The sequence below is a fragment of the Phoca vitulina genome, unplaced genomic scaffold (genome assembly GCF_004348235.1).
Source record: "Phoca vitulina isolate PV1807 unplaced genomic scaffold, GSC_HSeal_1.0 scaffold13, whole genome shotgun sequence".
Taxonomy (NCBI): domain Eukaryota; kingdom Metazoa; phylum Chordata; class Mammalia; order Carnivora; family Phocidae; genus Phoca; species Phoca vitulina.
Window position 1 is genome coordinate 6,018,632 of NW_022589716.1, and position 22,927 is coordinate 6,041,558.

Consider the following 22,927-nt stretch of genomic DNA (forward strand, 5'->3'; position numbering starts at 1 on the left):
CTGAAGTTACTTGTACACCTGCTTACTATCATCATCCCAGACCAAAGAAGGGCACTATGGAAGTTAAAGAGCTCACAAACACGTCACCCCCTCCCCCAACAGCTGTATCATTAAACGTCTCTCCTGCACCGTCAGGCCCACCGACCCCCTGGAGTCACGACACATCCACGAACACAGACACCCTGTGGTGACCGGGAGCCCTTAGTTCCACCCTGCGGTACAACTGCGTCAGAGGTTAATGAACCAAGAAGGTCCCATGCGGAGCCAATGGTCAAGCTGGGACATGAAGTCAGAGCTGGTTTCTGCCAGCATCAGACATGCTCGCTCTGACCTTCATGGACAGAGTCCTAGGAAGACGGATTCACGTACAGCTTAACACACACCCAGCTGACCAGCTGGGTCTCTATTTAGCACCAGCAGGGCTAAATTTGTAACAAGGTACCTGACAGCTACATTACCCTCAAAGGAAACAGAAAGGAATGTACCACCACTGTCAGAGACAGGCAGGAGCACAACTGAGCTTTGGATTTCCTCCTCAACAACACAGCCCAGCACAAATCCCGGGACCAAAGCACAATGTGCGAAGGAAGGACACTTTACCCGCTACCTGGCAGGTAAAAGCTTCAGAGATGGGCTAATGGAGCTCGTAAGATTTCCGAATAACAAGTCCAGCATCACAGTGAGTTAGTTCCTCCGCCTGAGACCTTTGACTGGAGCGACTGTTACTTCCTAGTGGCCATCAGTGCTCAGCTCAGAGACAGTCAACTGGGGATGGTATGGTCCAGGAGCAGCAGGGGTCAGGAGTCCCGGGGTTCTGATGCAGTGCTGACCCCACGTAAACTAAATAACAGAGGCTCCTCATCACTCTGGGCCCCACTTCCTTAACTGTAAAAGGGATTAAAAAAACACAAAACACAAAAACTCAACTCTTTCTACCTAACTGCATTGTGAGGAGAAAATCGGACCTAACCGATCTGAAAAAATGAGGTGCACACCGCATACATTAGATGGTGTCAAGACGCTGATGACAGAACGTTCTCTAGGGATGCTCCCTGGTTCTCATGACCGCTTGGGGCAAGGAGATGGCCTGTCTGCCAGAGCACGGCTCGGCTCCGGGCATGGTGTGTGAGCAGGCCAGCTAGGAAGCCAGACCCACCTGGCCACAGTGACCACAACCACAGACCCCACCCTGTTATTGTAGGACAGTCGCACTTTTGTGTCACTTGGGGTTTCCTTTCAAAAAAGGTTATTCATTAACTGTGTGACTAAGTATCTGTGGTGCCTCTGTAAAGCTGGTCAAGGACACGTATTCACCAATCAGAAGCTGGCCACCCTCACTCTCACTCCCACAACCCCTGCCTTGGCCAATCTCCACCCAACCCTCGGGGCTCTCCCCAGCCACACGCTGAGCACCTACCCACTCTGGCCGCTCACTGGGCTCCCCTGGTTTGCGGTCAGGGGCCACAGGCGGGGGCGAGTAGTCCTTCACAGGAGTGGTGAACTCCACCGGTCCTGTCCCCGGCAGGGGCAGTTTCAGCAGTGGGCAGCTGGGACGAACAAGAAGGAGAAAAGGGTTAGGACACGGCAGGAGCACAGTCCGCGCCAGGACGAGTGACGCGGGGGCCGCTGCAGGTGCTCTGCGCTCTCCCTGCCGGCACCGTACGTGTGTAAAATACCAGGATCACAGAACTGCAGGGCGAGAAAGACACTCAGAGCCTCCGAGATCACAAGTTTTCAAGCTCATTTTTAGTCACAGAAAGCTTATAAGGAAGTCCAATTCATAAAACAGACTGGTTGAATATTTTTAGAGATGTAATAAAGATGCTTAAAAAAAAAAAAAAGCTTGTCAAATTAAATATAAGTAAGACAACAATAAGAAACTGGGGGGAAAATCTATAAAAATCCCAAAGGATCCCAATGCATATTGCTGGGCAATTGCTCCAAAAAATCACTGAGGGTGTGGTTTACACTCAGACCCACTGTTCACATGGGAAAACCTTGGTCTTACATCAAAAAGCTGGCGAACCGATGTGCATTTTGTTTCACATTTTTTAAACAAACCTTCTGTTTTTAACTGAGAATTAACTTTTATAGAATACGATGCACAAATCTTAGATAGTTCAATGAATTTTTACATACACATACACCTGTGTAATCACTACCTAGATCAAGCTATAGGACATTTCCAGAACCTCAGAAGGCAGCCTTCTGCCCCTGCCCAGTGAAGAGCATCCCCAAACTACTATCAGGGCGCGCCTGGGTGGCTCAGTCAGTCAAGCGTCTAACTCTTGGTCTCAGCTCAGGTCTTGATCTCAAGGTCGTGAGTTCAAGCCCCGCACTGGGCTCCCCACTGGGTGTGGAACCTACTTAAAACAAACAGGGGCGCCTGGGTGGCTCAGTCGCTGAGCGTCTGCCTTCGGCTCAGGTCATGAGCCCAGGGTCCTGGGATCAAGCCCCGCATCAGGCTCCCTGCTCTGCGGGAAGCCTGCTTCTCCCTCCCACTCCCCCTGCTTGTGTTCCCTCTCTCGCGGTCTCTCTGTCAAATAAATAAAATCTTAAAAAAAATAAATTAATTAAAAAGAACTTCTATCACCATAAATGAGTTTTGCCTTTTTAATGGCTTAAAAATGAAATCACCCATTCCACGTGTGTACTCTCTTGTGAGTGGCTACTTTCACTTAAATTTTATCTGCTAGATTCATCCACACCGGTGCACACAGCAGATCACCCTTTCCCGCAGATATGTGCCATCCCACTGAATTATACCTCAGTGAATGTTTCCATTTCACTGTCAAGGAACCTGTGGCTGGTTTCCAGTTTCAGTTATTAAAAATAAAGCTATTAGGGGCGCCTGGGTGGCTCAGATGGTTAAGTGTCTGCCTTCGGCTCAGGTCATGATCCCAGGGTCCTGGGATCGAGCCCCACATCGGGCTCCTGGCTCAGCGAGGAGCCTGCTTCTCCCTCTCCCTCTGCCTCTCTCCCTGCTCATGCTTTCTCCCTCCCTCTCTCAGTATCTCTGTGTCTCAAATGAATAAATAAAATCTTAAAAAATAATAATAATAAAATAAAATAAAAATAAAGCTATTACGGTCATTTTTATATATGGCTTTTGGTAGCCATAAGCACTCATTTCTGTTGGGTGTGTTCCTAGAAGACAATTTCTGGGGGTTAGAGTGTGCATGTTCAGCTTTGCATATAATACTGATTTTCCAAAGTAGTTGTACAAATGTATGTTCCCACCAGTGGTGTGACAGGAGTTCCAACTGCTCCAGAGCCTTGCCACCTCTAGATGCTGTCAGGCCACTTAACTGTAACCATGTCGAGGAGGCAGCAGTGGGGTCTCTCTGTGGTTTCAATGTGCAACAGTGTTGAAAATTCTTTTGCATGCTTGTTGGCCATTTGGACACATCCTCTTTTGTGAAGCCCTTCTTCAACTCTTTTGATTATCTTTTTCTCATTGATTTATAGCTCTTTATATATTCTAGCTATGAGTATGGAGTCCTCTTCACAACTACACGTTTCCCTCCTAGTCCTACTTTCATAGCACCCCACCAGACTTGGTGTACCATGTTGTTTTCGTTCTCATCTAAAGGTATTTCCTAATTTCCCTTCTGATTACTTGACTCACTGGTTGTTTTAGGATGTCCTGTTTAACTTCCACTTATTTGTGGATTTTCCAGTTTTCCTCCTAGTATTTTTAATTTCATTCCACTGTGATTAGAAAAGACACTCTATATGATTTCAGTCTTCTTTCATTTTTTAAGACTTGCTTAATATGGCCTAACATATGGTCTATCCTGGAGAATGTTCCATGGGCACTTGAGAAGAACATCAATCCTGCCGTTGCTGCGTGTTCTCCACATGTCTGTTAGGTCTGGCTGGCAGACACTGTTGCTCAAGTCCCCCATATACTTATCACCTTGTCTGGTCCTTGTATCCAGTACTGAAAGTGCAGGATTCAAAGGTCAACTATAACTGTGCGTTTCTCAATTTCACATTTCAATTCTGTCCCTTTTCGATTCATATATTTTGGGGCTCTGTTGTTAGGTGTGTGTGTGTGTGTGTGTTTATAACTGGTGTGCACTCTTGCTGTATTAAGGCATTTAACAATATATAATGTCCTTCTTTGTCTCATAACCTTTTAAATGGTATCTGATAATTATATAGCCACTCTAGGTCTCTTTCTATTACTATTTGGCATGGAATATATTTTTCCATCCTCTTATTTTCAGCCTCTTTGTGTTCTTATATCTGATGTGCAGTGTGTATCTGAAGTAGACAGCATATAGATGCAACCTAATCTGCCAATGTCTCTTTTAATAGAAGAGTTTAATCCACTCACATTTTATGTGATTACTAATAAGGAAGGATTTCCTCGTGCCACTTGTTTTTGCATGTCTTATATGACTTTTGTTCAATTCCTTCAATTGCTGCTTTTTTTTTTTTTTTTTGGTATTTGGCTGATTTTTGGTAGTGTGCCACTTTGACTTCCTTCTATCCTTTTCTGTATTTTTCAAGTTATTGCTTGGTTACCGTGGGGACTACAATTATTATTAACAATTTACAATCACCTAGACTGAATGCTGTTGTTACAGCGGGGTTCTACAGATGGGAGCAGGCGGGAGAAGAGGTCAGCGACCTTGAAAACAAGCAACTGAAATCATCCAGCCTGAGGAGCTTAGTTTCAATAGTATCTAAACACTGTTTCTATAGATCTGTCTCACCCCTTTTATATTGTTATTGCCACAGATTATAATTTATACACTGTATGCCCATCACCATAGATTTAAAAAATTATTGTTCAATGCACTTGCCTTTTAAAGCCCAAAAGACAAAGAAAGATGTTACAAACCCAACCAAAAGTTACAAGTCTGGTTACCTTTACTAGTGTTATTTTTAATTATGGTTTCAAATGACTGTCTAGTAACCTTTCATTTCAGCCTGAAGGACTTTCTTTAGTGTTTCTTGTAGGGCAGGCCCAGTGGTAACAAATCCCCTCAGCTTTTGCTTATCTGGCTATTTCTCAATTTCTCCTTCATTACCAAATAATCGTATGCTAGAATATACGATTCTTGGTTGAGTTTTTTTTCATTCAAAACTTTAAATCTTATCCAATTGCCTTCTGGCCTCCATGGTCTCTGAGGAGGTATCAGCTGTCAATCACATTGACACTCCCTGGTTCATGAACAGTTGCTCCTCTCTTGCTTTCAAAAGCCAAGGTTCAACTGTTTGGAGGGAGGTGTCAAGGGCTGTCTCCAGACTTAGCTAAGGTTCTGCTCTGGAAAGCTCTGCACAGCACACAGGCTGAGCCCTGGGCTCTGCGTGTGGAGCGGAGTCTGGGGGCCTAGAGCTAAGATGATGGAGCTTTAGCCTCACTACAGGATGAAAGCATGCAGTACACATCTACATTCACTTCCCACACCACAGCTGCTCAACTGACTGAACTAGGGGCAGCCTGTTTCTCAGACTGTGAATTATTAAAAACATCTGTGAATTCTAGGAGTCTAAACACTGCAGCAGGAAGAGAAAGAAGGGCAGGACACTCCAGAACCTCCAATTTTCTTAGGATAAAGTCTCTTGGGAAAAAGTCCACAGGCCTTGAAATTCTTCAAGAGGCTGCCAGTCATTCTCTACCCTTGCCCGGGAGCCACACCCTTGCTCTCTTGCTCCTGAGGCTCCATCCCTGCTGGAACACGCTTGCCCATTCTTCTCCTAGATCACTCATCTTTGAGGCCTCAGTTGTGGTACCACTTGCCCCAGAAAGTCTTTTCCCTTTCCCCAAAGTCTGGCTTTCCCCTTTGGTAGCTCCTCCTGTGAGCTACCGAAGTGCCCCATACTCACCCCAACATGGCTCTTCTCACTGACAGGGACCTGTTTCTGTGCCTGTACTAGTGATGGTCTCTCTCACTGAACACCTATGTGCCAGACACCAATCCCAGCGCCTTCCACCCATTTGCTCATTTAAGCCTCACCACAACCTAGTGAGACGCAGAAGCTATATCCCCACTAGGAAGTGACAACACCAGCAGGTCAACACAGGCAGTGTGGTACCAGAGTCTGTGCTCTTAACATCGCACTCACGTATCTTGTACTGCATTTGTTTTGCTAAAAAAATTTAAACGACCATACATTCCTTTTAATATAGGCAAAGAAAAATATCAAGAAAAAGATTCTACAAAAATGCAAAATGCAAGGGAATAATCACCATCCACAGCTACCAAATTCTAGCCAAAAGGAAAGCTTGGAAGCACAGTGTCAGGCAATTTTCAGAAGTAAAAACACTTACTTTTCCAAGGTTAGAAAACAGACTAGAGACATTTAAAGAAACTGTCTGGGGATTTCTACCACCACCCCCATGTTACTTCCCCAAAACTCATTTCTAAGACCAGATTACATCTTGGCTTACCCTGATCTTACAGGGGCAAAGGAAATGAACCGGGTCTCCAAAACCTCCCCTGCCTTTCCTGTCTCAGCTCCACCCATCCAGTTGCTCAGGCCAAGCACTTTGATCTTGACTCCTCTTTTTCTCATACTCCACATCTGGTCCTCAGACAATCCTGAGGGCTCCACCTTCAAAATATACCCAGACACGGCCACATCACACCACCTCCAGGCTCTCCACTTAGACTAAGCAACCATCAACTCTCACCTGGGGCAATGCAATCACTTATCTCTTAATCAGGTATGGACCTGAAATCCCCAATCTTCTTCACCACCCAACCCATAACTTTGTCACTGCACCTGCTCCCCACATGTGACCACCTTACGAATCCCAACAGGCTGCTGGGGCCCTCCCCTTATTCCCTCTGTTCTTATTTCTGGGCATGCTGGCTCAATTTCCGATTTCCAACTGCTAGCACTTGCATCTCTTTCCCTGAGACTATTGTATTGCTGTTGGAGACCTCTCTGCCTAAGTGGTGGGAACTGATGCTAGCTGGAGGCAGCCCTCAACCAGTAGTTGATGTGGTTGTTGTACAGATCAGGGGTTCACAAACTACAAGCCCACAGCCCATTTTTGTGTGGCCCATGAGCTAAGAATGGTTTTTACACATTTAAAAGGTTATTTTAAACAAACAAACAAGGGGCGGGGTCCTGGGATTGAGCCCCATGTCGTCAGGCTCCCTGCTCAGTGGGGAGTCTGCTTCTCCCTTGTGCTCACTTTCTGTCTCAAATAAATAAAATCTTAAATGAGTAAAACAAACAAAAACAAAAACAAAAAAACAAAACCCAAAAACGTGACAGAGACCATATGTGGCCTTACTATCTGGCCCTTTATGGAAAGAGTCTGCTGACCCCTGGCACAGACTGTCCAAGCCCCCACACCCAGGTGGGAGCTCTGAGGTGGCTGTCCTACACCATTTCTCAGCATTCCCCAGTGAGATGACACAGCTGCCTGTGGGGATAACTTGCTGGATGATGCTCCTTCCTTCCTAGCTCATCGTTCCACCTTGCTGCCAGTGCTCATTTCATCTCACACACAAGCTACACCTTGTCTTAGGGGAGCCCAAACCAAAATCCCCCCCTGCCCCCCAAATGCCAGCCAAATTCCTGCCTAACCTTCAAGGCCACACTGCCTCTCTACTCCTCTGTCCCCAAGCCAGTAGTTACCTCTCCTCTATACTCTATGGCAGCCTGCAATCACTGATCCCAGAGACCTCTACTCATCCGCATGATTAATACAAGAAACATGGGAACATGCCATTTTAATTTCTGCATCCCCAATACTAGCCACATGGAAGACATTCAGGAAATGTTCAGGATGAGTTATCTTCCAGATGGCCCACGCACGGCTGACTTCATGGGTGTACAACCCATATTGCTGCACAGGACCCCATGCTCAGAAGGTCCAAGTGCTTGGGGTTTAATGCTCTGCAATAGCAGTATGGACATTCTCAATAAATTTACCTTTAAACTTGTGTTTTGAAGTGAAGTCCACCACAATGGAGCGTGTGCTGAGAGTGTGGAGTATAGGTTCACCTGTGGTCCCTCCCCCCTGGGACCACCAGCTCCTCTGCCCCCTCGAATCCCAGGACCTGGCCTTGCCCTCCCTTATCCAGGTATCCCCTTTGCTGCTGCCCCCTGGCAGGGGCCTGAATGTAAAAACAAGGGGAGGGGGTCGGGGTCAGATGTGCACGCCTTGCTGTGTCCTAGGGCAGGGTGAGGTGACGGCCACCCCTAGCCCAGACTGGCAGCACCATTGCGCATCTGGTGGGCCTTTGGGTGGGGACCTTTCACCCACTCCCATGCAAGTACATTTAGGACCTTTAATGGTCCTTTCCCCTGCCTCCTGACCAAGCAGCCTTACACTGTCCTATTGCTCTGGTCCCACAATTACGGGGATGCTACTGGCTCTAGTCTCATCCCCTTCTCGCTCCCAGCCACCTGGGATTGGGGTTCAGGAGATGCTGAAGACAGACGGAAACAGCAACCACAGAAATGACGTTCAGAGATGTCACCTGAGGCGCCTGTCTGGAGACATCAAGGTGAGACATGTTTTCTCCCTTCCCTTCTCAGAGGAGAACAACAGTACAGGATGAAGGGTGGGGTAGTGAAAGGCGGTATTTCTGAGATCTCCTGCTCTCTCTTGTGTTTGAAGAAATTTCAGGTGGTGAAGGAGTCTTTGATCTCCCACAGGCACTTCAGAGCCTTTCCGGAGCTTGTTTGTGAGGCCAGGAGTAACTTTTGCTGGGGGAGGCCTTGGCTCTGGCATGCTTAACAGGCCAGCGTCCTGGAGCAGCTGCAGGAGCTGGTCCCCTGGGCTCTCAGGTGTAGGCTTCAGGGCAGAGCTCAGAGGTGCTTTGGGACCCGTCCTCAGCTACCCAGCCTGGCTCTCCAGAACACAGTCACAGATAGGCCTTCACTTATTTAAATTTCTTTCTTGTCCATGAAGAGAATAGAAATGTGTCTAGAGTGGCCACAAAGGCACAGAAAAAAGAAGCCTTTAACACAAGCCCCTGTGTGTACACCCCACCAAGAGGCCATGGTGATCTTGGGGAAACTCGTAACGTGGGCAGACCGGGGGAGGCTGACAAGCAGAGGCCACCACAACTGAGATGTGCAGCCTCAGTCCCAAGGTACTGTGTCCCTCCAGAGAAAAAGGAAGAGGAAAGGGGCCAAGCCTGCTCTGGAATACCCACACAGGCTGCACAATGACCGTTCTTCACGAGGTTCAGAATGGCCTCATCGTGATTTAACTTGCTCTCCAAGCTCTCTAGCCATGAGCAGCAGGCTGTAGAATCAACAAGGGACCCAGTGACCCTCATGTTAACCTCTGACCTGCACCCAGGAAGGCCGGTAGGTAGCCTGGCACCCAAGCCCTCTTTCTTCATCCCACAGTGCACCTACCACATCCCCGCCTGGAAGCAATAGCACCCTGTGCCTTGCTGGGCTGCTGCTGGGCCACGCCTCGGGTGGCCTAACCTCTAGGAAATGTGAAGACACCTCTTGCCACAGTGCCTACGTGCCACAGGTTCCATCAGATTTTCCCAGAGCAAAGAGCATTCACTGCTCCCAGGGTGATCCAGTGCTGATGAACAGGGTCTACAACTCAGGTGGCTGCTAGATCTGAACAGGGTTCTCAAGTGCAGGGATCCTTTGAGGTCAAGCTGCACAACTGCCTCATTCCAGGGACAATAAAAGATAAGCCACTAAATAGAATGTAGATATCTAACAAAACTACTAAAAGCTGTCTAGGACCCACACTTTGTTTTCTGCAGGCAACCCGAGACTCTGAACAGAAGGGGGGACTCTACTCTGGACAAAGAATCTTCCCAAGGTTAGAAGAGGACAGGCTTGTGCCATAGGGCCACAATATCTGGTCTCTTGGACAAAAAGGCCCAGAATCTGTGGATCCTTTGAAACAACTTTGTCATTTTAGGAGGCTGACAGACTTCATCTAGCCTTGGGAAATTCTTCCTAAGCCAATCAGATTTTAAGAAAAGTTGTTAAAAGGCTCCTTTGAGGGCACCTGGGTGGCTCAGTCGTTCAGCGTCTGCCTTCGGCTCAGGTCGTGATTCCGGGGTCCTGGGATGGAGCCCCATGTCGGGCTCCCTGCTCTGCGGGGGGCCTGCTTCTCCCTCTCCCACTTCCCCTGCTTGTGTTCCTGCTCTCGCTGTGTCTCTCTCTGCCAAATAAATAAATAAAATCTTTAAAAAAATAAAATAAATAAAAGGCTCCTTTAAGATGACATGACAAAGATGCCGGTTTGGGAAAGTAATTACAGGGCACTAAGAATGGGACAGTCCCTAAGGCTGGTTTTCCTCTTCAAAGAAAAACCTCGTGTCTTTGGAAACTGTCACGCCATTAGAAGGTGGGACCAGAGGAGGCAGCCGGTTCTCGGAGGGGCTCTCCGTGGGACCACCCTCCCTGCCTGGCTGCTAAGTGAGCTGACTGATGGCCACGACCATAAACAGGAAAGGAGGCGAGGAAGATGCCCCTCACTCTCCCTGCAGGGTGTGGCTCAGAAGTGCTCCCCCCAGAAGCCTCGCTGACACTGTCTGCCTCTGCACCAAAGCCAGGTCACATGGGCTGACGGCACTGCGGCTGTGTGTCTCGGGTCCAGACTGCGCTTTTGAGGAGAGGGATGGTGTGCACGTCACTGGGCCGGCACAGTGCTTGGCGTATATTATGGCCATCTTTATTAAGTGATATAAAACCCAACTTTGTGCTCTCTCCTCAACTCCCGTTACACATGGCTACGCCTCAAAAAGCCTCCCTGCTCTTGTCTAGGCAGGTCCTGCCTACAGATCCTGCTCCTGGCCCATGGCAGCTGAGACCATCTCTCTTAGGCTCCTATTCAGGGAGCAAACTCCTTGCAATGAAAGCTATCAGCACCAAACAGTATTCTTCAAAAAGTTCCTATCACCTTGGTGAAGTGGAGAAAGTACAGGGCTTCCCACAAGGACCTGCCAGTTGTAACACCACTTCTCAGCTCTCCACGCTAGTTTCATCATCTTGAAAAAAACTAGGACATAACCACCCCCTCTAAGGATGTCAGGCACCAAACAGAATAGCACATGTGAAAGGGAAAGTTCCAAAGGACGTATGAAGCTAGGAGTCATAGAAGATCGGTCTTCCTTGCCTTCCCATCAGCCCAGTCCTACCCCGAACCTCGCCCACCCCTTTCCCAGGACTGATGTTCAGCCAGGAGCACCTGTGGGATATAAGGCAGGCTTGGCTGCATCTGGGCTGTTCTAGTCGTTAAATATTGCTATCATCACATCTGCCTCTTCCTCCACCTTCCAGACCATTCTAATTCACCCTGAGTCGAGAAGGCGCTCTCCAAACTTGAGACCACAGCCATCTCCTAAGGTTTTCACACCAGAGGCCCTCACGTCATAAATCCAAGGACTGTCTGTTCCGAAACACTTGTGTAACAGCAAATTACTCATTCAAAGGTAAGGTCGACGGCACCCGAGCAGCTGCTGCGTGTCCAGGACGCTGCCTAGTCTCAGCTGGCAACACCCAACATCCAAAGATGAATGGCAAACAGGAAACATCTTTTCCTCTTCCTGTAGCTAGAGTTATCTTCATGGAAGGGGATCACAACTACCCTCCTCAACTCAAACTGACCGCACAGCATATAAGCTGAATCCAATGTACTCGTCCACCAAGTAGTTCTTATCACCTTCCCACGTGCAGAGGCCACTGAGGACCTAAGGATTTAGTGCAGGGGAAGCTCAGTCCCACCACCCTCAACAGAAGGCCATACCAGGGATAATAACCATGAGTGTCCCCATGAACTGCTGCTTCAGAAATCAGCAAAAAAGAGAAAACACTTTTAGCAGAGCCGTGGTAGAGTTGCAGACAGATTTTCAAGAAAGACAGTCTAGTGGTTCTCAGCACATGGTCCCAGGCCTGGGAACTTGTCAGAGACACAAATTCTTGGACCCAGCCCAGACCTGATGAATGAGAAACTCTGGGGCGAGGCCCGGCAATCCGTGTTGTGCATGCCTCCAGGTAATTCTGTTGCTAGCTCAGGTGTGAGAAATACATATGCCAGGCCTAGAAAAGTATGATTTTGAAGGACAGAGATGACTTTTAAAAAGTATGATCTTGAGAAATTTTTAAAAAGCTAATTAAATTAGAGGAAAAAAAAAAAACACAAGAGCTGGGTTCTACTAATTTATCTCCTATAGAATGTAGCCGTATCTTATCTTTTACAACACAATTTAACAAAATTTAAGCATCAGTACAAATACACTGAGCCAGAGCGAGGAGAGTCAGGGTGACAGAGTGCCACGGGGGCAGACACCAGAAATCCCTAGGCCTAGATTTAAAGCCCAGTGTCCCTGCTTATTAACTGTGTAGACCACACAAGGCTCCAATCCACCATCCTCCTTTGGTTAAATGGAAATATAACTGGACTGCTTCCCAAGGTTATTATGAGGATTGATGAGATTAATTATATGCCTGAAGCAACCAACAGGAAATTCTCAATGAAAGATACTCATCTTTCTTAGTCCTAATTAGAAAAGAACTTGGGATCATTAAGAACCCGACTGGGAGCTCAGTCCTGAACCACCCTCCTTCCAGCACAGCACTGAATACATCTAACAAACGTCAGATGTACAAAGAATGTGGAAACCTTTCCAGAGGCAAGGATAACACAGTGGGCTCTTTTCATGGCTGTAAGTGTTTTAGAGCCAAAAAAGGCCATCAGATATCCTCTTACACCAAGCCCGTCCTTCTACATGTCATCATCGGCTGCAGCCTTCTCGAAGCCTCGGCTTCTGTGAGGCCCTGTAACAGACAGACAGACGGATGGGAACCGAAGGCAGCTGCGGCAGGCACGACAGTCGTTGGGGAGCACAGCAGGCCCTGAGAATCAGCAAGAGGTCAGAAAGACGCTCCTCGTGAACACCAGAAAACGACTGGAGAGCAGAGAACCAAGTCTCTGGGTGAGCCCGCACGAGGGTGTCCAAGGAACTGTTCAAATGGACTTTGTCTTAAAACATTCAAATGCTCCTGCTCTTAACCAGGTACCAAAATGAAACTGTCACTGTTGAAAAGGAATATTAAAAGATCATGCCTTTCAGTTATCTTTTGGTTTCTTAGAAGTGTCTAAACATTATTTTGAAATAGACTACCAGTGACATGAACAAATCTGGTGAATCCCTAAGTTGGGGCCAGCCTGGACTGTTTACAGTCTAGTGGCTAAACACTCCAGGATGTGAACTCTACACCCACCAGCTCCAATGAGCCTCCAGTTACATTGTGTAAAAAGTATACACAGTCCAAGGGCTACAGAGCAATCAGGATTAGGAAACCTACTGTCCCAACACAGTGGCCCACCATATCCAGCGCAACTCAGAAACATACCAGCAGGCTAAGATGCAGAGCCCTGTGAAGAGGATGATAGGGATGGGGTAGGATGCGCAGAGCAGCCCATGGTTGTAGAAGGCCTGAGATATCTTCTCACGCAGCCTTTCAGTCAGGGTCATCCTCAGCTGAAGTCACCTTGCTGCCATCCCGGAAAGTGACCATGGATCAGCCTGGTGTGCGCTGGACAGCACGGACAATGGACACCATCTGCAGGTACCTGGCAAGAAGGGAGAAAAGTCAACGAGTCCTGGTTCTGCACACTGGGGCTGCTGGGGGAGGTAGCTGTGATGCGTGGCTGGAGACATGTTTCAGGATGCCTACATCCAAGGTCTGGAGACATCAGTCCCAACACACACACACACCCCCTCCCCTCTGGTCAGCTCTTAGTAACTGTGGGCAGTTTCTCAGTCAGTCTAACCAAAGAGGCCAAAAACTGCCCCTCCAGCTCTGATGATAAACTCTCAACCCTCTTTCATACAGGCATTTCTAAAAGCCCACTCCCGAGAGAGGGCACTATTCCCACAGGTGGCACAGGAAAGCACCCCTGGGTAACCGACATCACCTTCAGCTGCTCTCTGACAAAGGGGAGTTCTGGACATCCTCCCCAGCTTTCTCTGGGCACAGGCCAGATTGACAGAAATCCCTGGGGAAAAACTACACAGGGCTGACCCCTCGGAAAACACATTCTTGCACAAAGAGTGTTTCACTGGTAAAGAATGTCCAGCGGAGTCAGCCTTTAACACAGAAACAGCAAAAAGTCCAGGCCTCTGACAGAAAACAAATGTCACTGTGGCAGCAGCATTAGGCGAAGCTGCTGCTCCTGGTGAGGCAGCTGCTCCTGCCCCGGCCTGCCCAGCAGCTGGCCCCTTCGTGGCCCAGGGGAAGCACCTCTCTCCACAGGATTGGGCCTGGACAGGCTGTCAGTCAAGGTGCCCCTCCCTGACCCACAGCAGGCCAGCTGGTTGGGCCTCTGTCCCTGGACTTTGATTTCCGAGCAAAAAGAAGCAGGAACTGGATGTGGTAGTGCTTATTCAACCCCCAGAGATTCCTGCCCCTGAGACCATGGCTGCCCCGATGCCAGCCCTTTCTGAAGGTGAGGCTCAGCAGCTTCCTTTCCAGTCTGTGAGCCATCCCAAAGCCTTCCAATAAATCCTCTTTCTGCCTGTGTGAAAGTAGAAAACCTTAAGCCAATAAAATCGGAATAGAAAACTCCAGCAGAAGGCCCAGGGATCTAGAATTCCCTTCATTACAAGCTCTCCGCTGTTACCCACATATAAACCCACTTCTGGTCCATGTTGCCATTTTCTTTGGTCTGTGTTATAGGGAACATGCCCGGACTTGTGTCCTGGCTTGAGCAGGCTCACTAATGGAAACCTAGGCCAAAGAGGTGACTCTTCAGCAGCGTCAAGACCAGAAAGGAGAAGCAAAAGGAGTCACACCACAGCCAATTCACAAGATGAATGGCTGACACCCCTTCCACCTTCCAGGAAACACAAGCTTTAAATGCATATGCAGTTTTCCAGTCCAGCAATCTTCTTAGGAAATAGAACCCTCTGTGGGTCAACTCAACAGGCTTGGGAGAGAGGAGTCTGCAGGTGGCAGCTGCCAGCCCAACCAGCAGAGGTGTTTCCACTGGCTCAGCCACTCACAAGGCTCACCCAGAGCACGGCAGGTCAGAGAGGTCTCTAGCAGAGCACCCACCGGGGGCGACCCGCTCTAGTGCTCACCACCCAGAGGACACACAGGCTCTGGGAAGCAGTGTTTCTGCTCCTGTGCCCTGGCCCTCCATCCTGCCCCCGGGGTGGGGGTGGGAAAACAAACACTGATGAGATGTACACCTGTGGGAAGAAAGACACTATCACAAGGATCCCCGAAGACTGAAGGCCAGAAACCAACTGTATCTCTTCCAACCTCAGTCCTCTGACAAGTCTCACATCTCTTAAGTGTCGCAAAACCAAGCCCTCCAAAAAATTATGATTTTGTAATCCCCATCTCCTTCTCTGCCTCCTCTGTCCACACATCGGCAACACAGGAGGGGTAGAGGCCCCACCTCTGCAGTCCAGCTTTTACAAGTGGAACTACAGAGAGGAGAAAAAAACTATCTAATTCACTTCCAGTTTGCAGCAAACACAACTCTTTCTGACATGATCTTAATTTCAGCTCCCACTGATCTTAATATTATCAGTTATACTCATTGTTAATTTTCACAGCATCTGGAAAATAAAGCAAAAAAAAAAAAAAAATCCAAATTCTAATTACACAGCCAACCTACCTGAACCTACCAAGAGAAGACATTATTCATCCCTACTCCACAGTATACATTTTAATGCAAAGCTACTCCAAAGCAAAATTTACACAACCTGATCCAAAAACCTGTTTTTCCTACATTGCCCCATACTTACAGGTTTCTTCAGATCAAAATCTACAGCTCTGCTTCCTGAATTTAAAGAGACACAACACGTGGAAAGGATGGAGGCCTGGGAGGCCTAAGTGTACGTTACATGAAAACATAAACAATCCTGCTGCCTGCCTTTGTGGGAGACCCCACTATAAGCAAAAACAAAGGAGTTTGTTATTAGACACCTAAATTATAGAGCTGTCCACATAAAGAAAAAAACTCCTAGAACCAGTCAGAACAGCCCTGAGGAATTCTATAGAGGACAAGCCTGGATCAAGTCAGACACTCTGGCTCAGAAAATAAAGGGCGCTAGGAATGGAATGCGTCAGTCCGTGAGGACAGACTGGGGAGGCAGGCTCATCCCACTTTGTCATCAGCTTGCTTGAGATGCCTACAGTTCTGAACGGGCCCCAGATAGGAAAATACATGTGAAAATTTCAGAAAAATCCACATATATACAACATATTATCATAAGATTTAAAAAAAAATGATCTTTTTATGCCTATATTCACCACTCAACTTTTAAAATTCTCATCAACCAACTCACACTTATTAAGAATCAACCAAGAGGAGCACCTGGGTGGCTTAGTCATTAAGCGTCTGCCTTCAGCGCAGGTCATGATCCTGGGATCCTGGGATCAAGCCCCGCATCGGGCTCCCTGCTCAGCGGGAAGCCTGCTTCTGCCTCTCCCACTCCCCCTGTTTGTGTTCCCTCTACACTGCATCTCTCTCTCTGTGTCAAATAAATAAATAAAATCTTTAAAAAAAAATCAACCAAGAAAAATAAACGTGCCAAAGACCCAAGGGAGGTGGAGGTAATAGGAAAAAAGATTAAAAAAAACTATATATAGTCTCTGTCCCACAGCTTTTCAGGATCATTTGTTGAAAATACTCACCATCTCCGCCAAGCTTCAGCCACACTAGACCTATCATGCTTGTTTTTACCACAAAGGTTTACTGACTATCCCATTTCTCTGGAATAAATGCCTAGAAGTGGAACTGCTAGGTACTATGGCATGTTGAAATTTTCTAAGAAACTGTCAAAATATTTTCCAGAGTGCTTGTACCATTTTATATTTCCACTAGCAGCATATGAGATTCTGTTTCTTCTCATCTGCCATCATTTGGTATTTCCACTATTTTTTATTTTGGCTGTGCTAACAGGTGTATACTGATAACTAACTGGGTCTTAAATTACATTTCCCTAATGACTAGTGACACTGAACACGTGCCTCTCTGCCATGTGTCTGTATACACCATAGGATGTTATATACACGAGATCATGTCATTTGCAAACAGAGTTAATTTCTTTTTTTCTAATCTGGATGCCTTTTATTTGTTTTCCTTATAAAGCTGTCTTGACTAAATAAGGTTGCTAAAGTAATTAAATAATACATAATAAAAACAAATGTGTTAGAATCTCACTCTCAGTATTGTAAGATGAAAAAGTTCTAGAGATCTATTCCACAACAATGTGAAATACTAACACTACTAAACTATATACTTAAAATGGTCAAGATGGTCAATTTTATGTGTTTTATTACAATAATAAATTTTTTTTTAAAAAGAAAAAAAAGGGGCATCTGGGTGGCTCAGTCGTTAAGCGTCTGCCTTCGGCTCAGGTCATGATCCCAGGGTCCTGGGATCGAGCCCCACATCAGGCTTCCTGCCCGGCGGGAGGCCTGCTTCTCCCTCTCCCACTCCCCCTGCTTGTGTTCCCTCTCTCACGTTCTGTCAAATAAATAAAATCAAATCTTTAAAAAAAAAAAAGAAAAGAAAAAAAACCTGTGTCTTGGCTAGAACTTTTAGTACAATGTTGAATTGTAGTGGTAAGAATGAATCCTCATCTTACTCCTGAGCTTACGAAGAGAACATTCAGTCTTTTACCATTAAATGAGATATTATGTCAAAGTTTTTCATAGATGCCTTTACCAGGTTGAGAAAGACCCCTTCTATTCCTAGTTTGAGAGGGTATTTTTTTTATTAACATATAATGTATTATTTGTTTCAGGGGTACAGGTCTGTGATTCATCATTCTTACACAATACACAGTGCTCACAACACATACCCTCCCCAATGTCCATCATCCAGCCACCCCATCCCTCCTACCACCCTCCACTCCAGCAACCCTCAGTTTGTTTCCTGAGATTAGAGAGTTTTTTTTTTTTTTTAGGGGTGGGTAGAGGGAGAAAGAGGATCTTATGCAGGTTCTACGCCCTGCAAAGCCCAGTGTGGGGCTTGATCTTACAACCCTGAGATCATGACCTGAGCTGAAATCAAGAGTCAGATGCTTAACTGACTGAGCCACCCAGGCGCCCCAAGAGTTTTTTTTTTTTTTAATTAAAGGGTATTATGGTTTTTTGTGTGTCTTTTGAGATAGTCTTGTGATTTTTTATTTATCTTACTAATAAGGTATATTACAAAGGCTGAGTTATTGTATCCATGTTGAACCAACTTTGTATCACTGGGTATCATCCTTCTAAATGTTGGTAGTCTTGGCTAAGGGCTACTATGTCTATATTCATAAGGGATACTGGTCTGCAGTTTTCCTTCTTTAGGATGTCTTTGCCTACCTTTGGTATTAGGATAATGCCGGCCTCGTTCCATCTCATTCCAAGATGACTTGGAAGTGCTCCCTCCTAATTTTTTGGAAGAATTCATGATAAATCTTTAAACATTTGACAGAATTCACTAGTGAAGCCATCAGATATTGGGCTTTTATTAATTGGGGGACTCACAAACATTCAGATATTTGTTGTTGTTGTTGTTTTATGTAGGCTCCACACCCAGTGTGGAGCCCAACATGGGTCTTGAACTCACAACCCTGAGACCAAGACCTCAGCTGAGATCAAGAGTTGGACACAACCAACTGAGCCACCCAGGCACCCGTTTTTGTTTTTAAGTGGGAAGTTTTAAAATTAACTCAATCTCTTTCCCTGTTTCCTGCTATTCAGATTTTCTATTTTTTCTTAGGGCACTTGGGTGGCTCAGTCGGTTAAGTGTCCAACTCTTGATTTGGGCTCAGGTCATGATCTCAGGGTTGTGAGAGATTGAGCCCTGCATCAGGGTCTGCACTGGGCGTGGAGCCTGCTTGAATTCTCTCTCCCCCTCTGCCCTTCCCCCCCACCAACCCCCTTCTCTCTCTCGCTCTCTTAAAAAAAATTTTTTTTCTATTTTTTATCTATTTATTTTAGAGAGAGAGCATGGGGGGGAGGCACCCCTCTATTCCTTCTTTAGTAAGTTTTCTTTGTATGTTTCAGGATCTGTCCATCTCATCTAGGCTAACTAACTTATTGGCATTTATTTACTGTTCATAGTATTTCCTTACAATCATTTCTATTTCTGGAAGGTTGGTGGTAATGTCCCCACTTTCATTAGTAATTCTAGTAATTCGAATCTTATTTTCTTGGTCATTGTGGCTGAAGGTTCGCCAATTTTGTTGATCTTTTAAAAGAATCAATTTTTGGTTTTACTTACTCTGGTTTTCCTATTCTCTATTCATTTGTTTCTACTCTAGTCTTTATTCTTTTCTTCCTTCTGTTTGCCTCAGGTTTATGGTACTCTTCCTGTTCTAGTTTCTTAAAGTAGTTAATAGTTGAGCTTACTGACCTGATATCTTCCTCCTTTTTTTTTTTAATTTTATTTTATTATGTTAGTCACCATACATTATAGGCATTTACAGCTGTAAGTTTCCCACCAAACACGACTTCAGCTGCATCCCATAAGCTTCCATATGTTGTGATTTTTGTTTTCATTCATCTCAAAGTATTTTCTCATTTCTCTTGTGCTTTCTTCTTTGATCCACTGGGTATTTAGGAATTATTGTTGAGATTTCCTTATGTTCTTTCAATATGAGTCTTTGATATGTTTTGATATGAGTCTTTGTCTGTAGCTTGTCTTTTTTTTATTCTTTCCACAAACTCTTTGATAGAATCAAAGTTTCTAATTTCGATGAAATCTAATTTACCCATTTTTTTTCTTTTATGGATCATGCTTTACTTGTCACATATAAGAATTCTTTACCAATCTGTACTTCTGAAATTTCTGATTTTTTCCCTTTTTTTTATAGTTTTACAACTAAATCTATGATCCATTTGAATTACTTTTTGTAGAAGATGTGAAGCTTAGGCCTGGGTTGTTCTCCGCACCCCACCCCCCGCCATGGATATCGAATTTTTACAGCACCAACTGTTGAAAAGACCACCTTTCCTCCACTGAATTGCTTTGGCACATCTTAGGCTGTTTGAGCTTCTATAACAAAAATACCTTGCACTGGGTGGCTTAAACAACATACACTTATTTCTCACAGTTCTAGAGGCTGGGAAACCCAAAATCAAGGCCATAGTAGATTACATTTCTGCGGTGGGCCCACTTCCTGGTTCACAGATGGCCACCTTTCGTGTCTTCACATGGCAGAAAGGAGAGTCAGAGCTCTCTGGGGTCCCTTTTATGAGGGCACTGATCCCATTTGTGAGGGCTCCACCCCCACGACCTAATCAGCCCCAAAGTCCCCCACTTCCTAGTAGCATCACACTGGGGTTAGGATTTTAACATGTGAATTTGGGGGACTCACAAACATTCAGTCAAAAAGCAGTGGCTGTACTTATGTGGGTCTATTTCTGGGTTTCCTGTTCGGTTCCAGTGATCTATCTATCACTCTACTAATACTACACAGTCTTGATTACTGTAGCTATAAAATAAATCTTGAAATGAGTACTGTGATTCTTCCCATTCAAAACTATTTTACCTAGAGTCTTTTTCATGGATTCCTTGGGAAGTTCTAAGTAGATTATTATGTCATCTGCAAAACAGGGACACATTTATTTCTTCCTTTCCATAATTTCTTCAGTTTTCTGTACCACTCTATCGCCTCTCCTTTTGGGATTTCCATAACATGAAAGCTAAGCCCTCTGTTACTGTCCCAGAACTCCCTGCAGCTCTGTGTACTTTTCCTAAGTTTAATTCCTGCTGGGTTGGACTGGATCATTCTCATTGCTCTTTGAGTTAACTGACTCTTCTGTTACCCCCACTCTGTTACTGAGGTCACTTCATGAATTTTTAAATTTAGTTTTACTTATAAATTTTCCAATTTTAAATTTAAATATCTAATTTTCCATTTCTTTTTTAAAAAAGATTTTATTTATTTATTTGACAGAGAGAGATAGCAAGAGCAAGGAACACAAGTAGGAGGAGTGGGAGAGGGAGAAGCAAGCTTCCTGCCGAGCAGGGAGCCTGATGTGGGGCTTGATCCCAGAACCCTGGGATCACGACCTGAGCCGAAGATGGACGTTTAACAACTGAGCCACCCAGGCGCCCCCCCCCCCTTTTTTTTTAAAGACTTATTTAACTGCGAGAGTGGGGGAGAGCGAGAGACAGAGCACAAGAGGAGAGAGGGTCAGAGGAGAAGCAGACTCCCCGCTGAGCAGGGAGCCCGATGTGGGGCACGATCCCAGGACGCCAGGATCATGACCTGAGCCGAAGGCAGACGCTTAACAGACTGAGCCACCCAGGCGCCCCTTCCATCTGTTTCAAGAGTGTTCACCCTCACTTCTTAAAAGGAGGTTTTAATTATATTTTAATTCTACTTTTTGCCTTAAAGTCTTTGCTAATCCCAACATCTATATCATCTCATGGTTCCCATCTGTTGACCGTCCTTTCTCCTCAGGAGACAGTAAGATTTTCCTGATTCTTCATATGTGGAGCAATTTTGAATTTCTAGATATTATGCTATGTTAATCTGGATCTTGTTTAGGTGCAATGGAAAATGTTGGATTTTTGTTCATTTTAACAGTAATTAACTTGATTAGGTCCCAGACATACCATGCAGTGGCCAGCACAGGACTTGGGCAGTAGTCTACTCCACGGTTGAGTCTTCAAGGCTCTCGGTATGCTGTTTAGAGTCAGATGCATACATGCTATTTCAAAGGAGAGCCCAGGAATTCATGCACAATACTATGGGTTCCCTTTGTGAACTTCCTTCCTCTCTGCAATCTTCCTGACACTTTCCAGCTCCCAGAGGCCCCTTTCCCAGTCTTCTGGCTAGAAAGGTAAAGCTTTAGTTTATCTGCTGAGCACCTACCACAACTGTGATTGCCTCTAGGGTCAAGTGGTGAGAAGAGACAGAAAACAAAATCAGTGAATCTCTCTCCATGCTCTTGGAACCATAATCCCTCTAAATTAAAGGATTCGTCTCCCATCTGGCTGCCAATGTCACTGCTGCCTCTGCTGCTACAGAATTTCATGGGGCCTGGGGCAGGAGAAAATGGGGGGGGAGCAAACAGAAAACAAGAGATTCTCTTCCTCCATCTCTATTCCCTGATCCATAGGAATCCCCTTTCCTGGGGATTCTCTTCGACTTTCTTCTGTCTGCACCCAGTGCCCAGTTCCAGGTTTTGTGCTACCTTTGAGTCCAGTCTGGAAGGAATTCTATGGAAACAAAAAATAAAAACAGTTTCCTTCCCCAATCCATCTGCCATCATTTATCTTTCAGGGTACTCTGCTGATCCACGCAGTCTACCCAGGGATTTTAGTTGGATTCAGTCAGAGAGAAAGGATAAAATGTGCTTACTACATCTTGACCAGAATCAGAACCCTTTCATTTCTTAATGTAAATATCTTCATAAATTCCTGGATTCTTTGCCATTAAAGAAACTTAATTGCTATCCTACGCCTGTTGGCACCTGTCAAACATATCATCACTCCACTGTGGGAAGTAGGTAGTGCCTTACTGTGTTTAACAAGTTTTTCACACACAGCATGTATTGTTTTTATAGTCTGCAATCATGAAATAAAGGTTATAGGCAAAAAATGCACACCAGAAGAATGGAGGGAAATGTTAGTACTGGTTGTTGGTCTTCATGTGGTATGAAGTATGTGGAAAGATATTTTATTTATTTATTTATTTATCTATTTATTTATTTATTAAAGATTTTATTTATTTATCTGACAGAGAAAGACAGTGAGAGAGGGAACACAAGCAGGGGGAGTGGGAGAGGGAGAAGCAGGCTTCCCGTGGAGCAGGGAGCCTGATGCAGGGCTCGATCCCAGGACCCTGGGATCATGACCTGAGCCGAAGGCAGACGCTTAACGACTGAGCCACCCAGGCGCCCCTGTGTAAAGATATTTTAAGTCAACTTTCTGTACTTTTACATTTTTTATGAGTACTGCCTTTTTTATTTTAAACTTTTTAAGTTTAGCATAAAATAT

At 45.6% G+C, this 22,927-nt stretch overlaps 1 protein-coding gene across 3 annotated transcripts in view; it reads right to left on the reverse strand.

Moving 5' to 3' along the window:
- Window positions 1–22,927, reverse strand: part of SCAP (SREBF chaperone) — a 68,623-nt gene that overhangs the window by 21,847 nt on the left and 23,849 nt on the right. For 2 of the 3 annotated variants that reach the window (XM_032412621.1, XM_032412623.1), the window contains exons 2-3: window positions 13,321–13,540; window positions 1,418–1,547 (exon numbers count right to left, since the gene is read on the reverse strand). In XM_032412621.1, the coding sequence (XP_032268512.1) occupies window positions 1,418–1,547; window positions 13,321–13,442 (252 nt within the window). In that variant the 5' untranslated portion in view covers window positions 13,443–13,540. Of the gene's footprint in view, window positions 1–1,417; window positions 1,548–13,320; window positions 13,541–21,541; window positions 22,566–22,927 lie in introns of those variants that run through there. The other variant, XM_032412624.1, reaches the window with a different exon arrangement.